At 28.9% G+C, this 24,014-nt stretch overlaps 4 protein-coding genes across 5 annotated transcripts; 2 read left to right on the top strand and 2 right to left on the bottom strand.

The window, feature by feature from the left end:
• Positions 1 to 837: 837 nt before the first annotated feature.
• LOC109596699 (protein PALS2) lies at positions 838 to 14,765 on the bottom strand. Of its 2 annotated transcripts, XM_020012270.2 has the most exons (8): positions 14,448 to 14,765; positions 11,514 to 11,635; positions 3,811 to 4,131; positions 3,408 to 3,668; positions 2,814 to 3,282; positions 2,412 to 2,755; positions 2,019 to 2,093; positions 838 to 1,927 (listed from the first exon to the last, which is right to left on the bottom strand). In XM_020012270.2, the coding sequence occupies exons 1-8, from the start codon at positions 14,542 to 14,544 to the stop codon at positions 1,751 to 1,753; spliced, it is 1,866 nt and encodes a 621-aa protein (XP_019867829.1). In that variant the 5' UTR covers positions 14,545 to 14,765; the 3' UTR covers positions 838 to 1,750. The 2 variants fall into 2 exon arrangements, with proteins under 2 accessions (XP_019867829.1, XP_049821854.1); XM_049965897.1 differs by lacking the exons at positions 11,514 to 11,635; positions 14,448 to 14,765 and adding an exon at positions 6,272 to 6,317.
• A 3,391-nt stretch (positions 14,766 to 18,156) lies between these two features.
• Positions 18,157 to 18,951, top strand: LOC109596708 (ADP-ribosylation factor-like protein 2-binding protein). Its single transcript, XM_020012282.2, has 4 exons — positions 18,157 to 18,264; positions 18,314 to 18,617; positions 18,670 to 18,766; positions 18,816 to 18,951. The coding sequence occupies exons 1-4, from the start codon at positions 18,249 to 18,251 to the stop codon at positions 18,888 to 18,890; spliced, it is 492 nt and encodes a 163-aa protein (XP_019867841.2). The 5' UTR covers positions 18,157 to 18,248; the 3' UTR covers positions 18,891 to 18,951.
• LOC109596687 (nuclear pore complex protein Nup93) lies at positions 18,790 to 22,173 on the bottom strand. Its single transcript, XM_020012258.2, has 10 exons — positions 22,041 to 22,173; positions 21,773 to 21,950; positions 21,541 to 21,721; positions 21,198 to 21,488; positions 20,372 to 21,031; positions 20,075 to 20,288; positions 19,648 to 20,018; positions 19,350 to 19,589; positions 19,098 to 19,298; positions 18,790 to 19,045 (listed from the first exon to the last, which is right to left on the bottom strand). Exons 2-10 carry the CDS (start codon positions 21,934 to 21,936, stop codon positions 18,926 to 18,928), a joined length of 2,442 nt encoding a protein of 813 aa, XP_019867817.1. The 5' UTR covers positions 21,937 to 21,950; positions 22,041 to 22,173; the 3' UTR covers positions 18,790 to 18,925.
• Positions 22,174 to 22,332: 159 nt separating this feature from the next.
• Positions 22,333 to 23,530, top strand: LOC109596505 (nuclear cap-binding protein subunit 2). Its single transcript, XM_020012064.2, has 3 exons — positions 22,333 to 22,570; positions 22,626 to 22,946; positions 23,348 to 23,530. Exons 1-3 carry the CDS (start codon positions 22,511 to 22,513, stop codon positions 23,450 to 23,452), a joined length of 486 nt encoding a protein of 161 aa, XP_019867623.1. The 5' UTR covers positions 22,333 to 22,510; the 3' UTR covers positions 23,453 to 23,530.
• Positions 23,531 to 24,014: the final 484 nt, after the last annotated feature.

The following is a 24,014-nucleotide window of genomic DNA, read 5'->3' as shown; positions in this document are numbered from 1 at the left end:
TTGTCATTTAAATTTTACGAATTCTATTTAAGTGTGCCCACTGAAATGGCATTACCCTACCTCAAGATGGCGCGAGTACGTTTTGTTTTGAAAGTTGAATATTTACGTTAATTTTTGTTAGTTTATTTCATTGAACGACCTATAGTTTATTTATTGTTTTGTGATAATTGTCAACACGTTTAACCTTATAAAAATTAGGGTATGTAATGCAATATAATACTCTTAGCGGAAATAAAACAACGAAACTGCAATGGTTATCGAAATGTTTAAATGTCAAGTTCTAACCTAAGATCTGTAAAATATTTGATAACAAATTACTTCGACTGGAACCGGACTTTCTCGCTTTGAACATCTAGATCTTTTGAGAAGAAAGCTAAATAAAATTTACAAATTAAAATTGTAATTTTACTTAAACCAACAATATATAGTTCGCAATAGTCGACTTGGCACTGAAGCTTGCAGTTCTTTCCATTTCAATTATGTTTTAATGCAACTTTCATCTTCCGCATCACTTATTGTCGGATTTGAATCTAGAAGGGACATTGTATATTTGGTATGAATATCTTAGAAAAAATGGTAATTATTTGCATTAATGAATTAAAGAACATTTATATTCTTAAATTTTTCTTCTTAATGTGATGTTTGAGTAGAATAAGTCTCCCTGCCATTTCAGCAATGGTTAAAAATTTAATTACAATTGATAAAACTGAAGTTGACTTAGTCAAGATAAAACCGAACCATCTAAATCGAATTGAATTGATTAAAAAAAAAGTTGGTCAAAATTGGACGAAAAATACAAATTTTATGAGTGTGTCCCGCTTATAAATAAATTATAAATTTGTGCAAAAAATATTTATTTGTAAATAGTTTAAAACAAACACAAGGGCAAAATATACATAAAATAAAACAATATGATAATTTCTTCCCTGAACACTTGGACGGTTAAAAAATAATACATAAGCATGAAAATACACAACAAAAAATATATATCTTAAATTACACTTAACAGGTAGTGAGAAAATCATCTCTGGCGTTCTGTCTCATACAACTTCTAAAATTTTTAGACTTTGTTATGAATACAGGACTACTACCCTTCTACGTGATAGTACGGAGGACTCTGAGTTCATTTTATATACAATTATACTTAAACTATGAGAGCTATAGTTCGATGTCTCAAATATTTGTACATCATTTAATAATATGTCTAAAATTAACAAAATTAAGTATATATATTTTTCTACAACTACGTTAATAGAACACATAGTTTAAAACTAAAATAATCTATTTACGTTACAATCTAAATATATTTTATATATTTAAATAATTTTTAAATTTTAAAGTACTTTAACAAATGCTTTATAACAGGTGCATTCAATTATTTAAAAGGGTCATTTGAATAGAAATTTCGGTATTATAACTATTTCCTAGTTTTAAACTGACAATAATTTTAATATCCATATTTAAATTTTGAATGCCACTGTTTTAAATAACTAATTTCTACTATTTGTAAATGAGTATTCTAATGAAACATTGCGAATTTTTAGCTGCTAATTTAATTTAAACATTTCATTAAACTCTTTTAATATGACAAAATTATAATCCCTAAAATTTTAAATAAATTTATTGTGATGATTTAATTAATTAATTTGTGATGATCTGAACGATTTCAGAAAAATATTTTTATAGCGACTACTAAAGGCAAAACGTTTGAAAGATTATCACATATGCAAGATTATAAGTGGCAGTGCAGCTAGTAGATCCAATTAACTGGAACCCACTGATGTTCAGTGGTTAATGAATCCAAAGCATCTACAATTTGGCGGAATGTCGAATCGAAATCGTTGTTCGTTATAACCAAGTCAAAGTACTTATCATATGTTCTTTGCATACTGGCACTATCTTCTAATGTTCTTTTTAAATCTTCTTCCTAAATGTAGTTAAATTTTTAATTAGCTCATTATATATTTTTCTAATATAAAGTAGTATATATAATTTTTAGTAAATAGGTCAGATCTTACCTCATACAAAGATGCAAGTGATTCAAGTGTCCTGGCCCTGCGAGAACTATATCGAATAGAACTTTGGCGTTCAAACTACCATGCAAAAAACAACAACAAAAGTACAAATAAATAAATAATTTTTTAAACATAACGCATTCAAAAATATCATTCATAGCAACATTTACTTCCATCCGTTTAAATACTGGGAATTTTGCTAACTATTTCTTATAATTCTTTGAAATTATTTTACGTTTAATTTATTAGTAATGCAGCACAAAAAAGCGCTTTAAATTTCTAATAATGATAATTAGAACAATAAACAGGCCACTATTTTTATAAAACAAGTATATGTCACAAAATTAAAACATTCTTGCATTTTGATAAATTAAATAAAAAATTATAAAAACTTACCGTCAAATTTCTACTGGAGTATCTTAAATTTGAGTTACTTTTTCCGACATCATATAATGTTTTCAAATGTTCCATACCAGGTGCAGCTATGTAAATAACATACGGCAAAAACTCTGCACTGTTATGCAAAATTTTTAAAGACATAGGACTGCAATCCAAAATGCACATCTTCCCCTGTTTTATTACATCCCTTATAGAATCCAAATGAGTACCATATAATTGGCCATTGTATTCACCATATTCCAAGAACTTTGCTTGTTTTATATCTTCTTCCATGGTTTCTCTGTCAGTAAACCAATAACTTTGACCATTTTCTTCCAGGACTCGTTGTGGACGTGTGGTATCTAAAATTATCGATAAAAATATTAAATTGCAACAACAAAGTTTCTTAAAGTTATTTACATGGAACCACTCCTCCAAATTTATCAGGATCACTGTTTATCAATCGGTTCTTCAAAGTTCTCCTTCCCACACCTTGAGTTCCTATGAGTACCAAAGTTTTTCTTTTAAAAGGCGGCATTTTTGTGACTTCTTCATATAACAACAACTCGGCCTTGTCAAAATCGCAACTACTTTTAGATTGGTAAATAATTTTCTTCTTTCGTCTAGAAATTCTAGCTCCACAAATACTTATTTTATGTACGAAGTCAGCCTCTGGTGCTACGAAAGCTTTTCTACGCTCTTCCAATTCTAAAGATGGAATCAAACCCGTTCTACCATCGCCTCCGATTTTCTTAGCTTGCCACCAATTAGGATCTCGCTGATCCACTATCTGCAGGATGTCACCTCTATCAAATGGAAGGCCAATTTCTTTACAAGGCAACAGTGTGTCTTCTTGGGGGTCATATTCGTATAAGGCTCGCATATAACACTAAAATAAGAAGAATTTTATTTTAATTTTATTTTAAATTTTACAAATATAGTGTATATAAAATAAAATATTTTTTTGATTTTCAAAAAAATAAATAACAAATTTTCATTTATTTGATTAATTACCGTTAATCGTTTGGGGACCCCATTTGGTGAACCATTTACTAAAGATGAATGCGTTTCCGGTGCATAATTAGAATTTCCCACTTTCAAAGTCACATGATCTTTTGTTTTAGCAATTTCTGCCTGAAGATCTTCTGGCGTGTGAACAGGTGTGCCGTTAACTTCCAATATAACATCACCAATATGCAATAAACCCTGCTTCTCTATCATGCCACCCTCAAGAATGCGCGCAATCACCAAATTGTCATTCTCATCTACTTGGACCTGTAATCAAAATAAATATGTGATAATACAAATAATGTAACACATGAGATATAGAATAAACTAATTAGTAATATTTATATATGTATTAAAATATAAAATCAACAAAGTTGTTGCTATTTTTTATTATTAAAATATCACTTACTGTGAGTCCCAATGGTTCTCCGGCCTTTTTGCGGACCCCAACCATACGCATCGTGTCCCCCGTCATGTCGTTGGGAAATAGTTTCGGCGTTTCAGTCTTCTTTTGTTTGAGGTAAATCTCTGGATGCTCGACTATCTCGGCTATCTCGTCATGGGAATCAATTAGAGCCTTCACGTGAGGATTACTTAATAAAGCAATGAGTTCTCGAACGTCTCTATTTCTGGATCTACTACAGCGGAGTAATATATCTTTAAGCAATTCTTTGCCGTTTGTCGATATGGGTTTCGGGTTTGAAGGTGGGTCTTCTAGGCGATCTTGTACCTTAAATTGAGACCTTACTTTCTTACTAATCAAAATTATTTAAACTTTTTGTTGTTATCAACATATACATAGAAGCGCATTTCAATCATTTTTTTTATTAATATATTTGAGCGTAACAGTGGTATATTAGACACAGGCAAAATTTGAATTGTTTGCTCCAATTTTAGTATGACTAATGTACGCATATTGTATGAGTAACATGAATGTGACACAATTAAAGATTATTAAACCGCTAACGTGGATAATTATTCACACATGATAATAATATATTAAGTTTATTTCCTTCATTCATAATTTAAAGTATAAATCTATTAAACGTTATTTTTAATAAACCAGTTCACGATACTAATATCTATGTTTATTATACAGCAGAACAGTGTCTATACTTGGTTTTACTACTTCAAAAAATACAATTTCATTCAGGGATATAGTACATCAAGCCATAAATAATTTATTTCTCTCAACAACTTTTATAAAATTTTACCTGGCTGATGATTGCGTAACTTTCTGACTGAGTCGACAGGTAAAAAAAGGTGTGCCGGAAAGAAGTCAGGTGTCAAGGGGTGGCTGTAAATGGAATTTAACAACGGGGTGCCCAAAAACTATTTGTTCCAGATCTATTGTAAAGATCAGAGTTTGTTTATTCTCGCGAAATCTGTTTATTGAAACGGTGACACTCCGTTGCTACCGGTTGGCTAATTATGTTATTACGTATTGGCCTGAACTGATTTATGGATAATGAAATTGGTTCGCCTTTGCAGAAAAATTTTAGTATAAATTATTATATATTTATTACTCATTTTACATATTAAATATTTCAAATATAACAAGTAGCAATAATACTAATAATAATGAATTAGACGTGATCTGTGTTTAGTTTAAGCAGTGACGCGTTTTGTTGATGTTTATCAGATGCTACTAGTGGAAATCCATGTCTATTTACGAGTATCTACAGTAGTCATTGTTTGTGTATTCATATTTCAAAATAAAACAATTTTCTGCACAATAGACGGTTTTTAATTAAAATAAGTGTTATTCTGCAAATTAAAAAAAATATATATATAGGTTATTTAAACAAACATGACTAATACACATGCGGGTGTATGTAGTTATACAAAAAAAAATGTAAATATAATGTATATAAATTATAATATAAATGAATAGAATAATAATATTAGAGTTAATTTAATAAGTAATTTAATCCACATCTGAAGATGAGAATTTATTTATATTATATTTTTGATATTATAAGAACTCAATAAACAATTTGCTCAAATAAATAAACATAATATGTACAATATACCATAAAGTAGGATAAGATAATTAAGTTAGTTATGATTTCTTACATATACCTATTACCATTACTTAGGAAATCGTTTATACTTCCTTACTTTTCAAATTTTGAAAAATAAAAATTTATTAGAGATACATTTTTTTCTCTGACAATTTAGTAGAAAATAATTTGCAACAAAATAGAAACAGGAAACTAATTTAGTCATTACCAAATGAAATGGAGCTTACAATGATTTTTGGGCGTATTGTTCAGGTGAATCACCCTAACATGCTTTATTTCAAGAAACTTGTCCTGCTGTTTAGTTGTTTGGGAACTAGTTGATTGTTTATTGTAAAAAAAGTAATTAACACTGTTTAATTAACTAGTTTGCGTGACCTGATTTCAGGACTAAGTATTATTCTCCATTAAGTTAAAAGAGTGTGTATTAAAATCTCCATGAGATTACCTCGATAAACGTTACAAATTTTGAGACTGTTGTCACGTACATGAAAGATTATTGTTTCTTTGTTTACAAACAGGTCATGTCTCCAACATGTTTTGTATATAAGTCAAACAAATATTTTATAATTACGGTCACTATAGGTGCTAAATGATTGACGGTGTTAAGACACCCCAATCTGGTTGCACTGCACTGTATTTGACCGTTATTTATCAACTGTGTTTAAAAATACACAGACATTTACTTCTCAAACAGGTATTCCAGTACCATGTTGCCACATTGTTCGAGACGCGCTTTAACTCTTTCGGATGCAGGTGTGGCACAATATGCAATATGATTCATACGTGTAGTATTTCAAAGATTTAAATGTACTGAATATAAATAAACAAAATATACTAATTACCTACTTTTATATTGCCAGTTAACTTCAGTTTCCTTAGCCCAACGTTGTTGATAGCACTAAATTATAATAAAATGACGTCAACAGTTAACAATTGCACAGGTAGAAAGCTAACAAATACGGCATCTAATAAAAAAATGTTCACTAAAACATTGAACGTACACTCCGGCCCAAAGTCACATGTGCCCAAAAACCTCCCGACACAGTCCGAAAAAACTCAAAGGGCCGAAAAGGCAGGTGTTTTTTTAAAGTTACGTGTGTCGGTTGCAGCCCGCGAAGTACGCTTTGATACCGTGAAACAGTGAAACTTCGATAGCCGCGGTCTCCGCTTGGTGGGGATCGTCGGACAGACCAAGGAATCAACAGCTATACTAGGATGAGCTGTCTTCTTGTCTCCATTACCCCCACGTATTCGGCCGAGGTTAATTTCATTGCCCCGTGTAAATTGGCAAAATACCATACCATAAGTAGATATTAATGTTATTTGTTGTTTATGAACAACAGCAACTACGGACAGCACAATAGTCATATACTAACACATATTATAATATTAATTAATTATTAGTATTAAGCAAGATATACAAATACAAAAAATTGTAAGCTTCTCAATCAGTTATTTTAAGGACAGAACGGTTTTGACATTTAAAGTTATAACTAGCACCAAGTTGCCACAAACGTAATTTTATTGTTTTTCATATTAGGTGGACATCAAAGTACAGTTATTTGTACATATATAATTTTGCTTTTACTTTATAATTTTAGTTGAAATGTACAACTAAATATAATATTTTATAAGTCTCACTGCAGACAGATTTCGTTGGGCGCCATTTGGTTATTTGGCGCCCAACAAAGATACCATAAAATATTGGCCAGAAATGTCACTACATGCTAGTTATCTATGTCTCTTATTTTTGTATCATTTCTATCTAATAAGTTCAGAAATATTGACTATAACATTACAAAATAAAACTTTTCGTTTCTAAAAGTGTAATATTTTCACTACAAATTTATTACATTTCAGTTTTTCATGTAAGACGCATTTTATTACATATTATATTATGTTTTTTTTTGTTAAATGGTTTTTAAAGTAAAATTTTGAGTAGTAATAAAGTCAGTAACCATTCTACGTTATTTATCGACGTTTATTTTATATGATTTCTTTCTCATAGGATCAGCAAACGTTAAATTTGTTATTTAATTAAAAAATATTTCACCTTTAAGAAAAACTATGTCTTTTAGAACCTAACAAATAAAAATACAAGAAACGAAACAATAATATGGTTGAAAAATAAAAATATTTTTTTCAAACTTATTACTAATATTATATTTTGATAATAAAGGTAATGCCTATGTTAACTTAGGTTAATTAAATGTTTCTTACTTTTGTATGAACTATTTCTTAACAATGAATAACGAAATAAAGGATTTTCTCTCCGAGAAAAGTACTTACGAGGTAATTTACTTTAGTATGTAACAAATTATGTCTTAGACCGCTAATAAAGTATGTTTAAACACAAAAAATTTTGCCCAGATTGTGTATTTTGCCATAAAATTTAATGCATTTTTTTTTTTCACAATAAGAGCAATTTATAAATTTAATTACTAATATGAACATTTTACATCAATGCGGTTAAAAGTTATAGTGACAATTTGTAGTAAAAATGTTCTATAAAATACGAAGTATTTCAATCCTTATACAAAGTCTGAGAACTGCAAATTAAAATCGTTACACAAAGTTTTCATTGTGCTCTTGGATTTAATTAAATTTATTTTCTCGTTTTCCCTAAACGTGAATACACACCAGTGTGTAATTTAAAATTAAATTTATCCCACATTTATATGCATACACTTGTTACTTATTTTAATTTGCACAAGTAAACAACTAATAAAAAAATTTATTACTAAAAATAACATGCATTACTTTTATTCATATGTAATTAACTATAACAGTGGATTATTAATAATGATATGTAGTAATATTGACTCCGGGTTGGTACGAAAGAGTCCCATTATTGATTTACTTACGATTCCTTTGTTCGAGATATCAAAATTTTGTTTATATCTTACCCATGATTTGTAGTTTTTCTAGGGTGTTTATCATCCCCTAACAGTCACGTTATACACGGTTCATATGAAATTGTCCGCTCGGCTTGCGACATTCACAGAATCATAATAATTCGGTTTTTTTTATTATGATTCATAGTCTATAGTCATCGTTCGGATTTGATCACACTTGCAAGTCACACTACCTCACATTTTCCATATGTTTTACATCAGTGCGGACAATAAATGTCGATACGACAATAAAGACACATGGGACCGTAGATCGATACTACGGCACTTTAAATTGCTGGACGTATTTTAACTAACACGAACAAAACACGACCGTAATAAAGAACAACAAACTCCAAATCCGTTTTAACTTATTGCAACAACTTGTTTACTTTAAAGGAAAAATATCCTTATCATCGGGTTTATAGTAGCAAACTGAGCACTTCCACCCCCAAGATATTTTCCCACTCGCGGAGTATAAACGGGCTTGTGAATGGAAAAGTAACTTGTAAGTTTACATGTTGTCATGCGCAATGTTTTTGGTATATCGCACTTTAATAGTGTTTTAATAGTTTACTTATTCGTGTTTATATAGATTTTATTTACTTTTATCGATGTTTTAAGAAATAAGGTTAATGCCAAAATGATATTATTTATTTCAAAATTTCTACGTACATTGATTTTAAATTTTTATTTGTATTACATTATTTATAATTATTTATTTTATTATTATTAGTAAAATTAATTCAAACATCATTAGCGATAATTTGATTAAATTTTTTATATTTTAGTAAAATCGGTAGTAACAGTAACGTATACCTGGCGTATAGATGGTGTATTTTTAATTATTTTGGTAGAAAATATCAACATTCAAAATCATAAGTCGTAAGTTTCAAGACGTTATGCATATTCCATACGGAATGAGACGAAAAGACGAACAGAGCATTGGAAGACAAAAATAGGCGACCACGTTAGAAATGTTTAAAAAAATCCACAAATACTTTTGGATAATTCTGCGTGATTTAGCAGAAATGGTAGTCATTTGAAAAAGTATTTATTATATATTGCATATAGAAAGAAAATTTGGTAATGAAGAATATGTGAGCGAGATGAAGCCTTTGCTCATAACTAATAAAAAACGTAAAATTTTTGTATAGTTTTATACCAGTGCTTTATTACAGTGTTTTATAACAGTGGATAGGTCTACAACTTCACACCTGATAAGAAATAACAAACAAAAAAATGAATCAAAAGAAGAGAACCGTCTATTGGAAAGGTGATAGCATCAGTTTTTGAGATGCACATAGATTAATTTGATTTGAATTATCTTCAAAAAGGAAAAAACACATTCCTTTCACATACTGCCAAGTTCAACATTTATTACTATCAACAGGCTATCGAAGCTATTAAACATAACTGGGAAAAGTATATTATTAAACGTAAATAACGAACATCTTGTATAAAATTTGAGGATACCAATAATGGTTCTTGGTTAACGTTTACAATCTAGACCTATCAACATTTTTAGATAAAAATTAATAAACCAAATATTAATGTGTTTAAGTACAAGGATCAAAAATTTACATGATGTCCTACTGAAAATAACAAAATTCCAGCGAAGCCGGAAATGAAATTTTGTTGTTCAAAATAAATTAAAAAAGTAGTTAATGTCAAATATAATTGCTATAAACATTTCAAATCAGTACCTTTTTTCCGTTCCGTTCTAGTATCCATAAACTTCCAATGAATATGTTGATGAATCACTGTGTATGTTAAATTTTTAGTTCCATAAATATTTTAAAAACCTACAGCAGGAAACATTTCTTGACTTTTAATTTATAATTTAAAGTTTGTGCACAATTTTATCAATTGGGTAAAATATTGCCATAACAAATAATAATAGATGGAATGAAGTAATTAGCATTTTTGTCTAAAAATACATGCATATACATATAAACAATTTTATTTTTAAACCAATGACATATTTATGGTCCTATTTGAATTAATTTTAAAATAATCACATTATTTTTAACGTTGCATTTTTGAATTCAACGCCAAACAATTGAAAATTCAACGATTATTGAGAATCGAGAAAGAAAGAATTCTTTCTAAAAATAAGTAACCATTTTCAACGGTACTGTCTATATGTGTGGTAGACACAAAACAGGAAATTCTAATTAGGTTCAAGAGGAACAGATATAGTCTTATAGGGATTGTTCCAAACTGGAGCATGTTTATTTAAGTAATTAGATTAGTAAAACTCTTAAGAATGTACAATTGCCATAAACGTTTCTTTCAAAGTAAAATTATCTATATATGTAAATTTATTGTAAAAAACAATTTAAGCTAAACAATATATTTTAATAATTATTATCTTAGTAATTGTTCATCGCCTTAACCTATTTTCAAAATTACAGACTCCAAACCGTTACATCGTCACTGTAATATTTATATTTGAACTTAACAAACCAATCTTTTATGAGTATCTAAAATCACATTAATACAGATATCGGCTAGTGATAAAAGAAATTTATTAATAGAATATATAATAATATCTTCGAGGGTAGCAAACATATTATAGTTCATATTTTAGTTAACTGGATTTAATAATCTTCTGAATCATATTTATGTACTTGATATATAACAAAAACCAACTAAAATCTGCCTTTATCAGATTTTTCATACCTAAATTTCATAGACTTTTAGTATAAACAATTATTATAATATAATGAGTAATAAATAAAATAAATTCTAAATTGAGCATATGTAATTAATAATAATATTTAAATTGAACAAAGATATATTTTTTATTTCCAATAACACCCATCAGACATCAGTTTCTTCAGGATAAAAGAAAATAAATTTAAAATACGAATCGCTGATTTTTAACAATTAACATATGTCTACAATTATTTGCATTATAAAATGATTATCAATTCCAAACTAATATTTTTGTAATTAGTCTGGAGTAAATAAATGACAAAATAAGTACAAACATTACCAGCAATTAAATAAACTCATTTGCATTGTTTGTTAATTAAATTATAATTCTCAGAGGCGGTAATTTAATTAAAAATGACTTAATCCACAACTGTAATACTGTAAGTAGTTTTATCTGATTGAATTGTTTGGTGATAGATAAGTTGTTTAAAAACTATATATATATATTATACATATGTTACAAAGTAATAGAGTACCTTAACTAAGTTCTTCATCACTGGACTGTCCATGAGTCCTTTTAGGAATATTAAATCAGTCTCATTAATTCCATTCTGGCCATCTAGCTCATCGATGTTTTCTCGTACATGTCGGAATGCAGCTGAAACAAGCATATATAAAGAATAACCACAAATGTTGTATGCTAGTACATAGTTATTTAACAGAATCAATAACTATTTCAATTAGCAATAATAGTAAATCAAAAGATACGTCAACTTTTGTATGCGTTTTTGATATTTTCCGAATTAATCACTGGAATACAACATTATTAATAGAAAAATAATTTTAATTAGGAATAAGAAATAATCATATAACAAAACAAAAATTAAAATATAATATAAAAATGTATTAAAATCATATAAAAATGGTTAAAATATAGAAAAGGTGTTCAACTGTGCGACCTTAACATAAATAATAAAAAATAGTATTTAATCCGATTTGAATTCTAATTATTATTGAGCAATATTTAAATTTGGGTGACATTTAGCACTTATTCTTCCAACGGCCCTATTAATAAAACTATCAATTTGAAGTAAAAGTTATTATTCAAAACTTTCCAAGAAAATACTTTTGACAATGAAGAGTTAATTTAGTGGATTTTATTACCTACTGGAATCATTAAACTATGATCTGATAAACTGAAAAATTATTACAGCTTTAATGATCAAAATCCTCATTGATATTTTAATTGTTTAAAGGTAGGAAATGTTGTGATTATTTTCTATTTCAACTTATCTTTTAGAAAAATTGGAGAAAAATTCGAATATTCCCGAGAGAGTGCCATTGTGTTATGAGCTTAAGTCTTAAATTATCCGAAACAGTTATATAACAGTTATATAGGGCGTTTTTAAAATACACAGATAAGGCAATAAAAAAATCTTAGTCCACCTCAATATAGCGAAAATATGCATGATTCTTACATTTTTGTCAAAATTTGTAATAACCTGATAAAAAATGCTAAACTTGTATTGTATTTAAAAAAAAAAAAACATTTCATCGTAAATTTTAGTTTGCTTATTGTATATGGTAATTAATTTTGTATAAAACTTAAAATTAAAAAAATGTGATTGGATTTAATTAGAAGATGAGATTAATTATTATATAAATGAAAAAATTTGATAATCAATTTGAAACAAAATTACAGGTGGATATGTGACTAAAATTTACGATCTGAAATTTTATTGAACATAAATTTAAATGTCAGGGGTCATGCGGTTTTCCGGCGTCGATTCTACAAACTTTTTAACTCAAATTGTCAAATGTCACTCATTTTTCTTTCATTTTAACATTGGTTGACATTCAACAAAATAGCAGGGTTGCTAAAATTACTAACTTTTTTTAATTATTATATCTGTTGCCGTTTCTCTATCTGTTGTTTATGATAAAAGGGCATAAAGATTTTATGTAAGTAACAGGAGGTTCGCGTGACAAAAGTGAATAATCGAATTCACTGCTACACAGTTGCAAAGCTGAAAATCTAGGGCAAACTTATACATACGGGTTTGCGGAAAATATTTTAACCATATCGATTTCCCACTCTCACCAAACAAGTTTAAAGTACACAATATTTTGATTCTTATTTCATCTATTACCGTTTGTCCCAAAATTTTCATATTACTTTATTAATATCAATATGAATCAATATGAATAATAATGCAATTTACTGCAATATTACATATTTACTACAAATATTTGTCAAAAGTTTAAGGGAAATAGGTTTAAATATAGATAGTGATTTATGTTTATTATGAAACTAGGATGAAAATTTATACGTGTAAACAATGTTTTCAGCGGTACTACATTAAACAAAGTAACGTTACATTTTCATTTTCGTCAATAGTTCTTTTAGTTGTTCTTACGAAACATAGAAAACCTTGTATTAAATTTAATTATTCTCTGAATTCAAAACTGAAATAAAATAATATTTCAAAGATTCTAAATTATGGTATCTAAATTATTTCAATAATATATTAAGAATAAATATATACATTATATATAATATATAACATTGTAATTAAATTAACTGATCATTTAATTTCAGTAAATAATTTCAGATCAATTTTATTTTCAATTAAATATTCCAAACCTATAGAATATCATTCCTTGCAATGTTAAGTGCTTTTAAAGTGCTTTCCATGGAAAAACATATTTACATTTTAGTAAGAAAACCAATTTTTAATATATTTTCCAAATTTATCCACCTTAATGTAATCGGTTATAAGAAGATTTACGTCAATTTTTGATTGACGATTTTATGAGTTAAAATTAAATTATATTCTACAGTTGTTTACATAACGAATTGATTTCATGTATTTATGTTATATTTCTAAATGTTAAATGTTTACGTTCATATTAATATTTTTAATTCCTTGGAATAATATTTCATTTGGACCTTCGAAAGTGTTTATTTCAAATAGATCAATGTATAAAATTAGTATTTTATTAATGTCCACCACAGGGAACTTTTGCCATTTTATTTAAGAGTACTTAAAATTATGATATAAAGTGTTTTTTATAATTTTATTAATATTGATTACATGAAATAATGAAAATTGTTAATAAACATTAATTAGCAATTTGTTTCCTTTTTACATATTTTTTATAAATAATTAAAACCAATATATTAATTTATTCATGTTTTTTATTTGAATTTTATCTTAAATTTTTATTTAGTCATTCTAATTATAAACCAACTTTAGCAGGTTTTCGATTATGCAAGCTTTATCGATTCTGTCATTTTTAACATTCAACTTAATTGTTTTTTAAAGATGTAATACGGATGAGCCAATAATCACAAATATAAAATTTTATTTTTCTTACTTAGATTTAAGTATTTTCTATCATTTCATATACAATAATAAAAAATGTTACTTAAGCGAAAATGATTATTCTCTTAATCCTTTCAAACTCACCATTGTCTATTTGTTTATTTTCTTCTAATTCAATTTCTTTCATGCTAGCTAATAATTCCCTTCTCTCCTGTTGTTCCATTTTAGTGAATCTGACCATCTTCAAACCGAAAATCCCACAACTCGACCATCAGCAACCCTCTCCTATGTCACAGCCTCTCGATTCCACAAACCAAGCGGTTTTATTTTCAAGTGAAGCTAGCATTATCACGCACTCGGCAACACACGTCGAGTGTGTAGGTAAAACGCGACTATAGGGTCGGATATTTGATGTCTTATACACCTGTTCGATGACGACTAGAGAGACTAGCCGGTGGCGGTGCCGCAGACTGAATGAGTGGCGTTCAAGATTCTGTAGAGATCATGCTTTAACCGTTGCTATAGATACCCCAAAACCAGGACCGGACGGGACCTTACGCAAGGATCTAAAATACTTATCAAATGCTTTGGTTCTTTGTAAATTTCATAAATGACTAGCACTTTAATATATTTCAAATCTTTATATACTTTTAACTACATATATTTGTCTTTTGATAAATCTAAATAAAAATTATTTTAAAATATATTATTTCTTAATGAACAGCTGTGAACTTTTTGGAGCTCTAACAATTTCCATTCCGATAAATAGGAACTAAATTTCATAAAAAACAGACAGAGTATACAGTGGTGGTAGTATGGAATATATATTTACTTGTTACAAATGTTACTTAATATTTTGCCTAATCCGTCGCAAATCTGCAAAATCAGTTTTACTTTTTTATAAAAAATCAATTAGGTCTGGAAAAAGGTATGGAATATTTTATCTATGTAATATTTCTTGTATGGTTTAAAGGAGTTCTTGATTGTTTTTGATGTTTTTTGTTCGGATGCCACGGTCTAATACTTCCCAAAGATACTCAATAGGATTCAGATCGGGGGACACTTTAATAATTTTAGACGTATGTTTGGGATCGTTGTCTTGTTGTCTCTCTGTTTTTCTTTGATAGCAGTAGTTTTTTAACGGGACTAGGCCATGTAGTCCCGCATCAATAAGACGATTTCTCACTGCTCTGTTACCAACATCTGCACTAAATTGTGTAGAAATTTTCTGAGTGATTTGTTTAGATGTTTTGAGAGGACCTTTGAGAGTATTTTTATAATTTTGTATGTCTTGGGAGTGTTTTTATTTCGTGGACGTCCTGGCTTCTGTCGATTTTCTACACCACATTAATTACAGAATTTACACAAAATGTTCGCAACAGCACTCTGAGTAGTATTTAATGTTCTTGCCACGTCACAATAAATTCAGTCACTTTCACAAAGTGCAACTACTCTTTTCTTAAATTGAAGTGAAAAGTAAACGTGTTTGGGCATTATTATGTTGAAACCGACTGAAAATAATATTCCATACTTTCATCCAAGCCGAGAAACTTATAACAGAACAGATATGAAAAATCCCCGGTGATGAAAATCTAAAAAATCCACTATCTATGATAGATTAGCGACTGTTAATCTGTCTTTTTAGTTTGATTAAAACACTAAATTCACAATAATACGCTTTATTACAACAAATGTACTTTAACCCTCGACGTCTAAAGCTTGACTGCCTGGTTCTTTCTTAAGAACTGCCCCGATTATTAAATGTAAACAAATACTTCAGATTTGCTTATAAAACAAAACTAGTCTAAATAGATGTGAGCACGTCGCATCGGTCCATCGGTGAAGGTGATGACGTAAGCTAACATCTATATTATTTTATAGGTACCGCTTGAAGGATGCTAAATTGAACGGAAACTTTTTATATAAAAAATGTCCTGATTGAATAAATAAAAAACAATTTTTCTGGATTTCTTCTTTGTCTATTTTTATATTTAAACCTAACTTTATGATAAACGGTTTTGATTTATTTGTAATTACCTCTTGCAACATGTTATGTATAAACATCTATTTTATTGATAAATTTCTTTACACTATTTATAAGTAAAATTTTCAAATCTTGGATTCTTTTTATTATTTACTAGCTGACCCGGCAAACGTTGTTTTGACATATAAATAACTTTCAAGTAATTTCTAGTGTAGACAAAAAATAGCTTACTTATTGTAAGTATGTCTGTATGTTAGAATGTGTATATTGTATGTATGTAAGAATGTGGTATACGCGTGAAATAAGCATGGAGCGCTGTGAACGATGAGGGAATATAAAAATAACAAAAGGCAAACATTATTTTTAAGTTATTATAATTTATTCCTTAAAATTATATATCATTAATTAAACAATGACGACAGTAACACTAACAAACAATATCAATCTCTTAATGCTATAGCGTGAACAATATTTTTTGTTAGTCCATCTTTAGCTAACACAAACAAACTGGATGGTTTACCCACTCGAGAGCATGCCACGTATAATTGTTGGCTATTAAAAAATAAGGGTTGATCGTAAAAGGGTGAAAATTTAGGATTGTATGTATTTTTGTATGTTGTATCATAAAAAATAGAAAATTTTGTCTAAAAAATAAAAAAAAAAAAATTAAGGGTGGACTACCCCTAAGATTTAGGGGGATGAAAAATAGATGTTGGCCGATTCTCAGACCTACTCAATACGCTCACAAAATTTCATGAGAATCGGTCAAGCCGTTTCGGAGGAGTATGGGAACGAAAACTGTGACGAGAATTTTATATATACGATTATATACTCTAAAACTATTATTGATAATACTTTTTTAAATTTTCTTAATATTTAATATATGTTAAGCTAAAAAGTTTGGTCAAAGACATTTAATGAAATTGTTTATTAAAATTAAAATTAAATAATGAGAAGCTCAAATTGATTCGTATATTTACCTGTTCCGGTAGTAAGTGACGAACTGCATCCTTTTCTTACGGTTTCAAATTCATTACAATTCTGCGTTTTTTTTGAATGTCGACAACCCCATTTGACGTCATAACAAGAACGCACCATTATTAATTCACTATTCCAACATAGAAACAGCTGCTTTAAACATTAATCGATATCCAAAACGCCCGTAATATTAAAAAATATGCAACTAATACCTGAGATGTACTGATTATTCCTTCACTGATGGATAATTCAACAAACCAAAAGTGCAGGACGAAATGGGGATTGTGTTGATTATGTATCGCCCACGCGAAGTAAATTACTGTCGGTCTGGGATATCGATAAAACGATGGTTTTACAGGTGGATTGTTTAAAGCACGATGTTTTTCTTACGTTGTTTTTCTGTGGGGTAGTGAAATGTAATGAAAATCTGTTAGAGGACTTGGCGTTATAAATTTCTTACTATTGACAAATTGCAACTTCAAATTATTTCCAAATGTAGCATTATTAATTAATTATATTCTTCTTTTGTGTTGCTTTATTGGTCCATAATAACCAGTCAGTTGAACTCCATTCAAATAATTTTATCTTTCTTCAGAACACAGTATAATTATTATTAAGTTTCTAAATTCAAAAAGATGAATTGAGAAACGTATTAGAATCTAGTACAAAGCAAAATCAGGAATAAATCTTATACTTATCGAAGTAAAAGGGAAAAATATGTACTGCGTATGCATCTGTGAATATATTTATGTTGTGAACCATAATAAATTTATTTAAAAAGATATTCGAATAATTATAGTTTTTATTAAAGGATTCGGTTGATTTCTCATGAAACTAATTTACTTCGTACTATCCCTTTTGTTTACATTGTAAACGTACCTTTAATACGTAACCATAGCAACACCTTAACAAATAAATGAAAGTAACACGTATTAAAATTCAAGTTTGATTAATATAAATTGAAATTGTCGACAGACAATAAAATGAACAATGTTAAAAGTAAAATTAATTCCCGTGTTATTTGTAAGCACTTAAATTATTTTTTTAGGCAATCCGGTATCGGATAAACATGACGAATTAGATGTGTTTCACACTTGTGAAGATGACAGTGAAAAATATTTCTTTGAAGTAGTCGGATGCATCGAGGAAATAATCATGCGAGAAAAATTTCAAGATATGCAACAACAATTTCTTGAGAAACATTGGAAGAAGTTTGACGATAAGGAGGAAAACAAACTAATATATACGGACATTTTTAAAGAATATGAAGAAGGTATCGAAAAATATATACAGGATTGTTTGGTAGAATGTTTACCGAATTTTGACATGATCAAATTTGAAAACGAACTTCAGTAAGAAACAGCCTTGAAAAGTTTTTCAGTAAATATTTTAATATAATTTCAGTAACAGAAAGGACGAGTTAGAGGGAGAGATATTTGAAATGTTATCTACTTTTACAAATTTTATCTCATTTAAAAACATGTTCATAGATTATAAAAAGGTATGAATTTTAAAAATTAGCAGTATAGTATATAACATTTTATTTATAGATGAAGGAACAGAATTTGGACGATCTCGCAGACCACATATGTGTATCAAAGTTTGATTTAACAAAAAAATTTTAACATTTATTTATTAAAAAAATACAATAAAATAAAACTTAGTGCATTAATATTTCCATTTGAACCAGTCTACTATTAGTGTCCCCTGGCATTCTATATGGCAACATTCCAGTGAAATTTGTGAGTGTCTTTGCTTGGTTTCTTAAATTTATTAGTTGCTAAAAAAAAAATAATTTTAATTTTAGCCAGAAAAAATATTTTTATTTTTACCTTTTCTATACCAGCCTCATTATATCTTGGTATAAACTCATTTCCCTTTAAACCTTGATATTGAGCAAATAACATATTCATTGTGGCGAGAAGTATATCTGGCATTACTTTGCACAATTCATCATTGAAATTTTTAAAATTTTTAACATATTCATCAATATCATTATCATGAAATGGTACCAAACGAAGCTCACTTAGAGTCTGTAAAATGAAAAATTAATATAACCTTTAAATTTTAATATTTCAAGTTACCTTTAATGCTTGTGGATATTGCTTATTATGATACTGATTAAAAAATACTACGAGCTCGTTTAATTTTAAGAATGAAGAAACAAGTCTAGATGTTGCTGAACTGTAACCTTCTCTGGAGTATCGGTCAACAAAAATTGATCCTTTTTTATGTAAACGGGTTCTTAATGAATCATCCTCGTGTTTTAACTGTACAACTTGAGACAGCATAGTACACATCAAACCAAGGACCTCTTCACGTTTCTAAAAATATCATAGTAGTAAAATAAGTATAAAAAATATAATCATTTAAAATATTTACATTTGCTATGTCAAATATATTAATTGCTTCTTCATATAATCCTTTCTTTATTAAATTATTGCCAATAATTTCTGCTATACTTTCTGTGCTGATGGATGGTGTTGTAAATTTATCTAAAAGTCCCTTTGATCGGATACCATTTTTCTGCACTACTCCCAAAATAGCTTCATACTGTTTGGTTTCAATGGCCAAATCACTAACACATAGCTTGAAAATATCTACACCATCGGAATTCGTAAAATTTCTCAACAAAAAGAAATAATGCAAAGCTTCATTCAGGCAGGTTAGTTCAAAGTTTCGAACATAGATCATTATCAAACGTGCTAAGTTTAAGCGTCGTGCCGGTCGTTCATCAGCCGGATCAACTGAAACTAACAGAACAGATATTAACTAGTTGCATGAACAGTTACAGATTAATAATTCTTACTTAATGGTGCCCCTGTGTCTTGGGGTCCAGCTAACATATACAACTCATTCAAGGTAATAGCCATATGGACAGCATGCACTCGGTATCGTTCGATTCGAGATAAAAACTCAATGGCTGCTTCAAATTGACCAGTTAAAGCCAACACTTGGAAATACAAATGGGGCTGATTGTATGCATCATAGTGAGATTCTCCATATTCTTCAAGGATTGTATACTAGAAAAAATTATTGTGAATCAAATGTTATTTAATTATTGTGTTTTTATAATTACACTTTGGTCATATCAAAGTATACTTACTTGTAAATCGGTGTATTTTATATAGTCATCTTTATCATAATCTTCTCTGACCAGACTCAGCTTTAACCATAAATAGTCATCAGCAGTTCTAGCAACTTCAGAATGTTCATCAGTGACATCACAACAACTAAGTACAGCCCAAATAATCCTCTTAAATGGATCAGTTTCATTTCGAACACATCTTCTGTAATGATATCTCAAGTTGTCTTCATACTTTGAAATATCAGCATTGGAATTGGCCAACTTTGCTTCCAATAATCCAACCAAATTATCAAATTCAGAGGAGCCGTTTCGTTTAAGACAGTAAATAGCGGCGTTCAAATCTCCTGAGCGCAGGCAATAGTAAACCATAGGCCACAATGGACGCTCATCAATAGTTCCATCTGTGAGTCCAATATAGTCTCCTTGAAGCCTCAATCCCACAAAACTTCTGACCAAAGGATAGGTGCCTGGAACACCACCTCTAATAGCTTGGGACAAATTTTCATTGATAATGTTTGACATGTATGTCTTGTATCTGTCCTCAAGATATTTTTTCCCTTGTTTCACCAATGCTGTTACATAAGTTTTTGAAAATCTAGTTTTAATTGGGTCTTCAGACATGGGAAAGGATGGAGTTTGTATGACATATTTGATTATTTCCCACATGTCTTTAACTTTCTGAAAGTAAAATAGGATATAAAAATAAAAAACTAATTTAAATTATTTAATATGATGTGCATTTTTATAAAATTAATATATAATAGAAATAGGTAAATTGTATCAACATTAAAAATAATTTAGTTCTAATATTATATTGCTATAATAAAAGAGAAAATATACTTACAGCATCTTTAAATTCATTTGAAAGATTTGAGAAGACATCCACCAAGTTGGGTTTTTGTACACCTTGGTTCACTTTAGTATTATAATCAATGATTTTGCAAGCATATAAAGTTTCAATTGGTCCTAAATTGGGTGGTCGAGCAATTGACTTCTCATGCATGATACTGAGAGGCTTTCCTGTTTCTACCAATGCTCCACAACGGCCACCCATTGCATAAAGTATTTTACGTTTTTCTTGTTTCCATTCACCAGCCTGATGTTCCCAAGCATGGTTGAATGCACAAGACAGCATCTAAAATATTATTTTAATAATTGTATATTATATAGAAGCAATGATAGCTTACTTCATTTAATCCTGTATCAAATGCAGACAATATTCTATTACGGATTTCATTTTCCAATTTTCCTGAAATATCCAAATCTTCTATTGGCTCTATTGGTTCAAATGTTCTTTTGGTACTAATGGATTCAAGTTTTTGAACAATTTTAGGCAAATCAATTCCTTTGGATCCAAGTAATAAGTTCCTAAAACCAAGTATATTCAACTTTGTTTTACAATTGAATGGCAATACTTACGCCTGAATATCTTTAGCACCTGTTTGTGCAACTCTAGTGTAGAGATCATTTGATGCTTCTAAAACCTGTCGTAAAGACCTATCAACCTGAGGCAAATCTGCAGTTCCACTTAAATCAGTGGTAAGTTTCTCTGCTTCTTGCAGAATTTCAGAAAAGTCAGACATTGTAATTTCTGAAACTAACATAACCCTTATTAATTTTTATTCTTATAGACAAAAAATTATGAAATAGAAATAGAAACATTTTGCAAACTAAGACAAAAACTTACTTAATATTTATTGTCAATCATAAGAAACGTTTTAAAGTTTTTTAAAATAATAACAAAGCACATGCAACCGATGTCTTTGCCGGCGCCAAACAGTTTTGGAAGCGGATTTGTCAATGCTGCCAACGTTGTTGTAACGTAAATAAAATTACTACTATCAAAGTATTCACACTTTAATTTTATTATTTATTATTCTGTATATTATAAATATACCTAATTAAATATTTATTATTAAACAAACAATATAAGTTTTAGTATTCTATGAGGTTGTTGCAGTTATAAGTGACATAAGAAGAAAACGAGTGTTTGTGCCACGAAGTATAGATATCTATACTTCGTGGTTTGTGCCCTCGGTAAGATTTTGACGTTTCACAGATACAATAACAAGAGAAAGCAGCGAAACTGAGTTTCGATAGTTTTTTATTTAAAATATAATATTTTCAATCAGTTTCCAGTTGAAAAATTACTGAATTATGTCAACTGTTACATCTCCGTCGGTGGAACTAAGCTCTTATAGAGATCAGCACTTTAAGGTTAGTTAATGGTTTTGAAAAATGAGAATGTATTAACTGAATTGTGTGTTCTTAGGGCACTAGGGCTGAACAGGACAAATTATTAAGACAATCCACAACCTTATATGTGGGTAATTTATCATTTTTTACTACTGAAGAACAGATTTATGAACTCTTTTCAAAATGTGGCGACATTCGGAGAGTGATAATGGGCCTTGATAAGTACAAGAAAACTCCTTGTGGCTTTTGTTTTGTAGAATACTATACAAGAGCTGATGCAGAAAATTGTCTAAGATATATAAATGGGACCAGATTGGATGACAGAATTGTAAGAACAGATTGGGATGCAGGTTTCATTGAGGGAAGACAATATGGTCGGGGCAAAACAGGAGGACAGGTAAATAAAACTTGTTTTGAAATTTTTCTTGTTAACAGAAAAATTATATTACTAAGAAAAGGTATGAAACTAATTACAGTGTCAATGAAAGTGTCAAATTAACTTTCACATGTTTTATATACTAAAAATAAATATATAAAATTAAATTATACACAATAAAAATTAAAACACAAATCAATCACCACACTAAATTACATTTTTCTTGCATACATTATATGAATTCAATATTTGAATCTAGGTTCATTAAATTATTAACTGTCTCCCTTTGATCACTTTATTTTAATGTACATGTTTAAGTACATTTTTCACATATGTATCTCAATTAGAAAGTGGAGAAATACCAAAATTCACATAATTTATATTTATAAATAATTAATTATGTATATATATTGTTTTCTTAGGTCAGAGATGAATATAGAACTGATTATGATGGTGGAAGAGGTGGTTATGGCAAAATAATTCAACAAAAAATGGGGGGACCAATGGAAACAGCTTTTTCCAGATAAGTTTCACAATATTAATTATTTAATTTAATTTTAAATTTCCTTTAACATTTATATTAAATTTAAGCTTTTTATGTAAAATGTGTTTTATTAAATCCTTTTTAGTCTTTTTATGTATTTATATGTTTGAACACAAGTTTCAATGGTTTTTAATAAAAGTTAATTCACAAAATTTTGGGACTCCAAATTGGAGCGGTCTAGACCAGCTCCACTATGTCAATGTCACACACTCTTGCTGATAATGTGATCACATTTGGTTTATTGGCTTATATTGTTTAGATTCTCTACCAGTTTGTTATCAAACTTCTTTGATTTTAATTTCACTCGTTTAAATACCATGAGATATCTGCAAGAAGGCCAAAATCTCAAAGTATAGATATTTTTATAATCTGCAATAGTTGGAGAAAAAGTAGATATAATACAGAAAATATTTAATAATTGTCCATTATGTGTAAGGGTACAATGGGACATTGCATAAAGAAAATCAAGATAGACAATTATGTATATCAAAATTATGACCTTAAATGCTTTCTGTTAAAATGAGGGGGAGGATGTAGTTCCAGTA

This window comes from Aethina tumida, chromosome 4, assembly GCF_024364675.1.
Source record: "Aethina tumida isolate Nest 87 chromosome 4, icAetTumi1.1, whole genome shotgun sequence".
Lineage (NCBI taxonomy): Eukaryota > Metazoa > Arthropoda > Insecta > Coleoptera > Nitidulidae > Aethina > Aethina tumida.
Note: the sequence above shows the minus strand (reverse complement) of the source record. Positions and strands in the feature narration are given on the sequence as shown.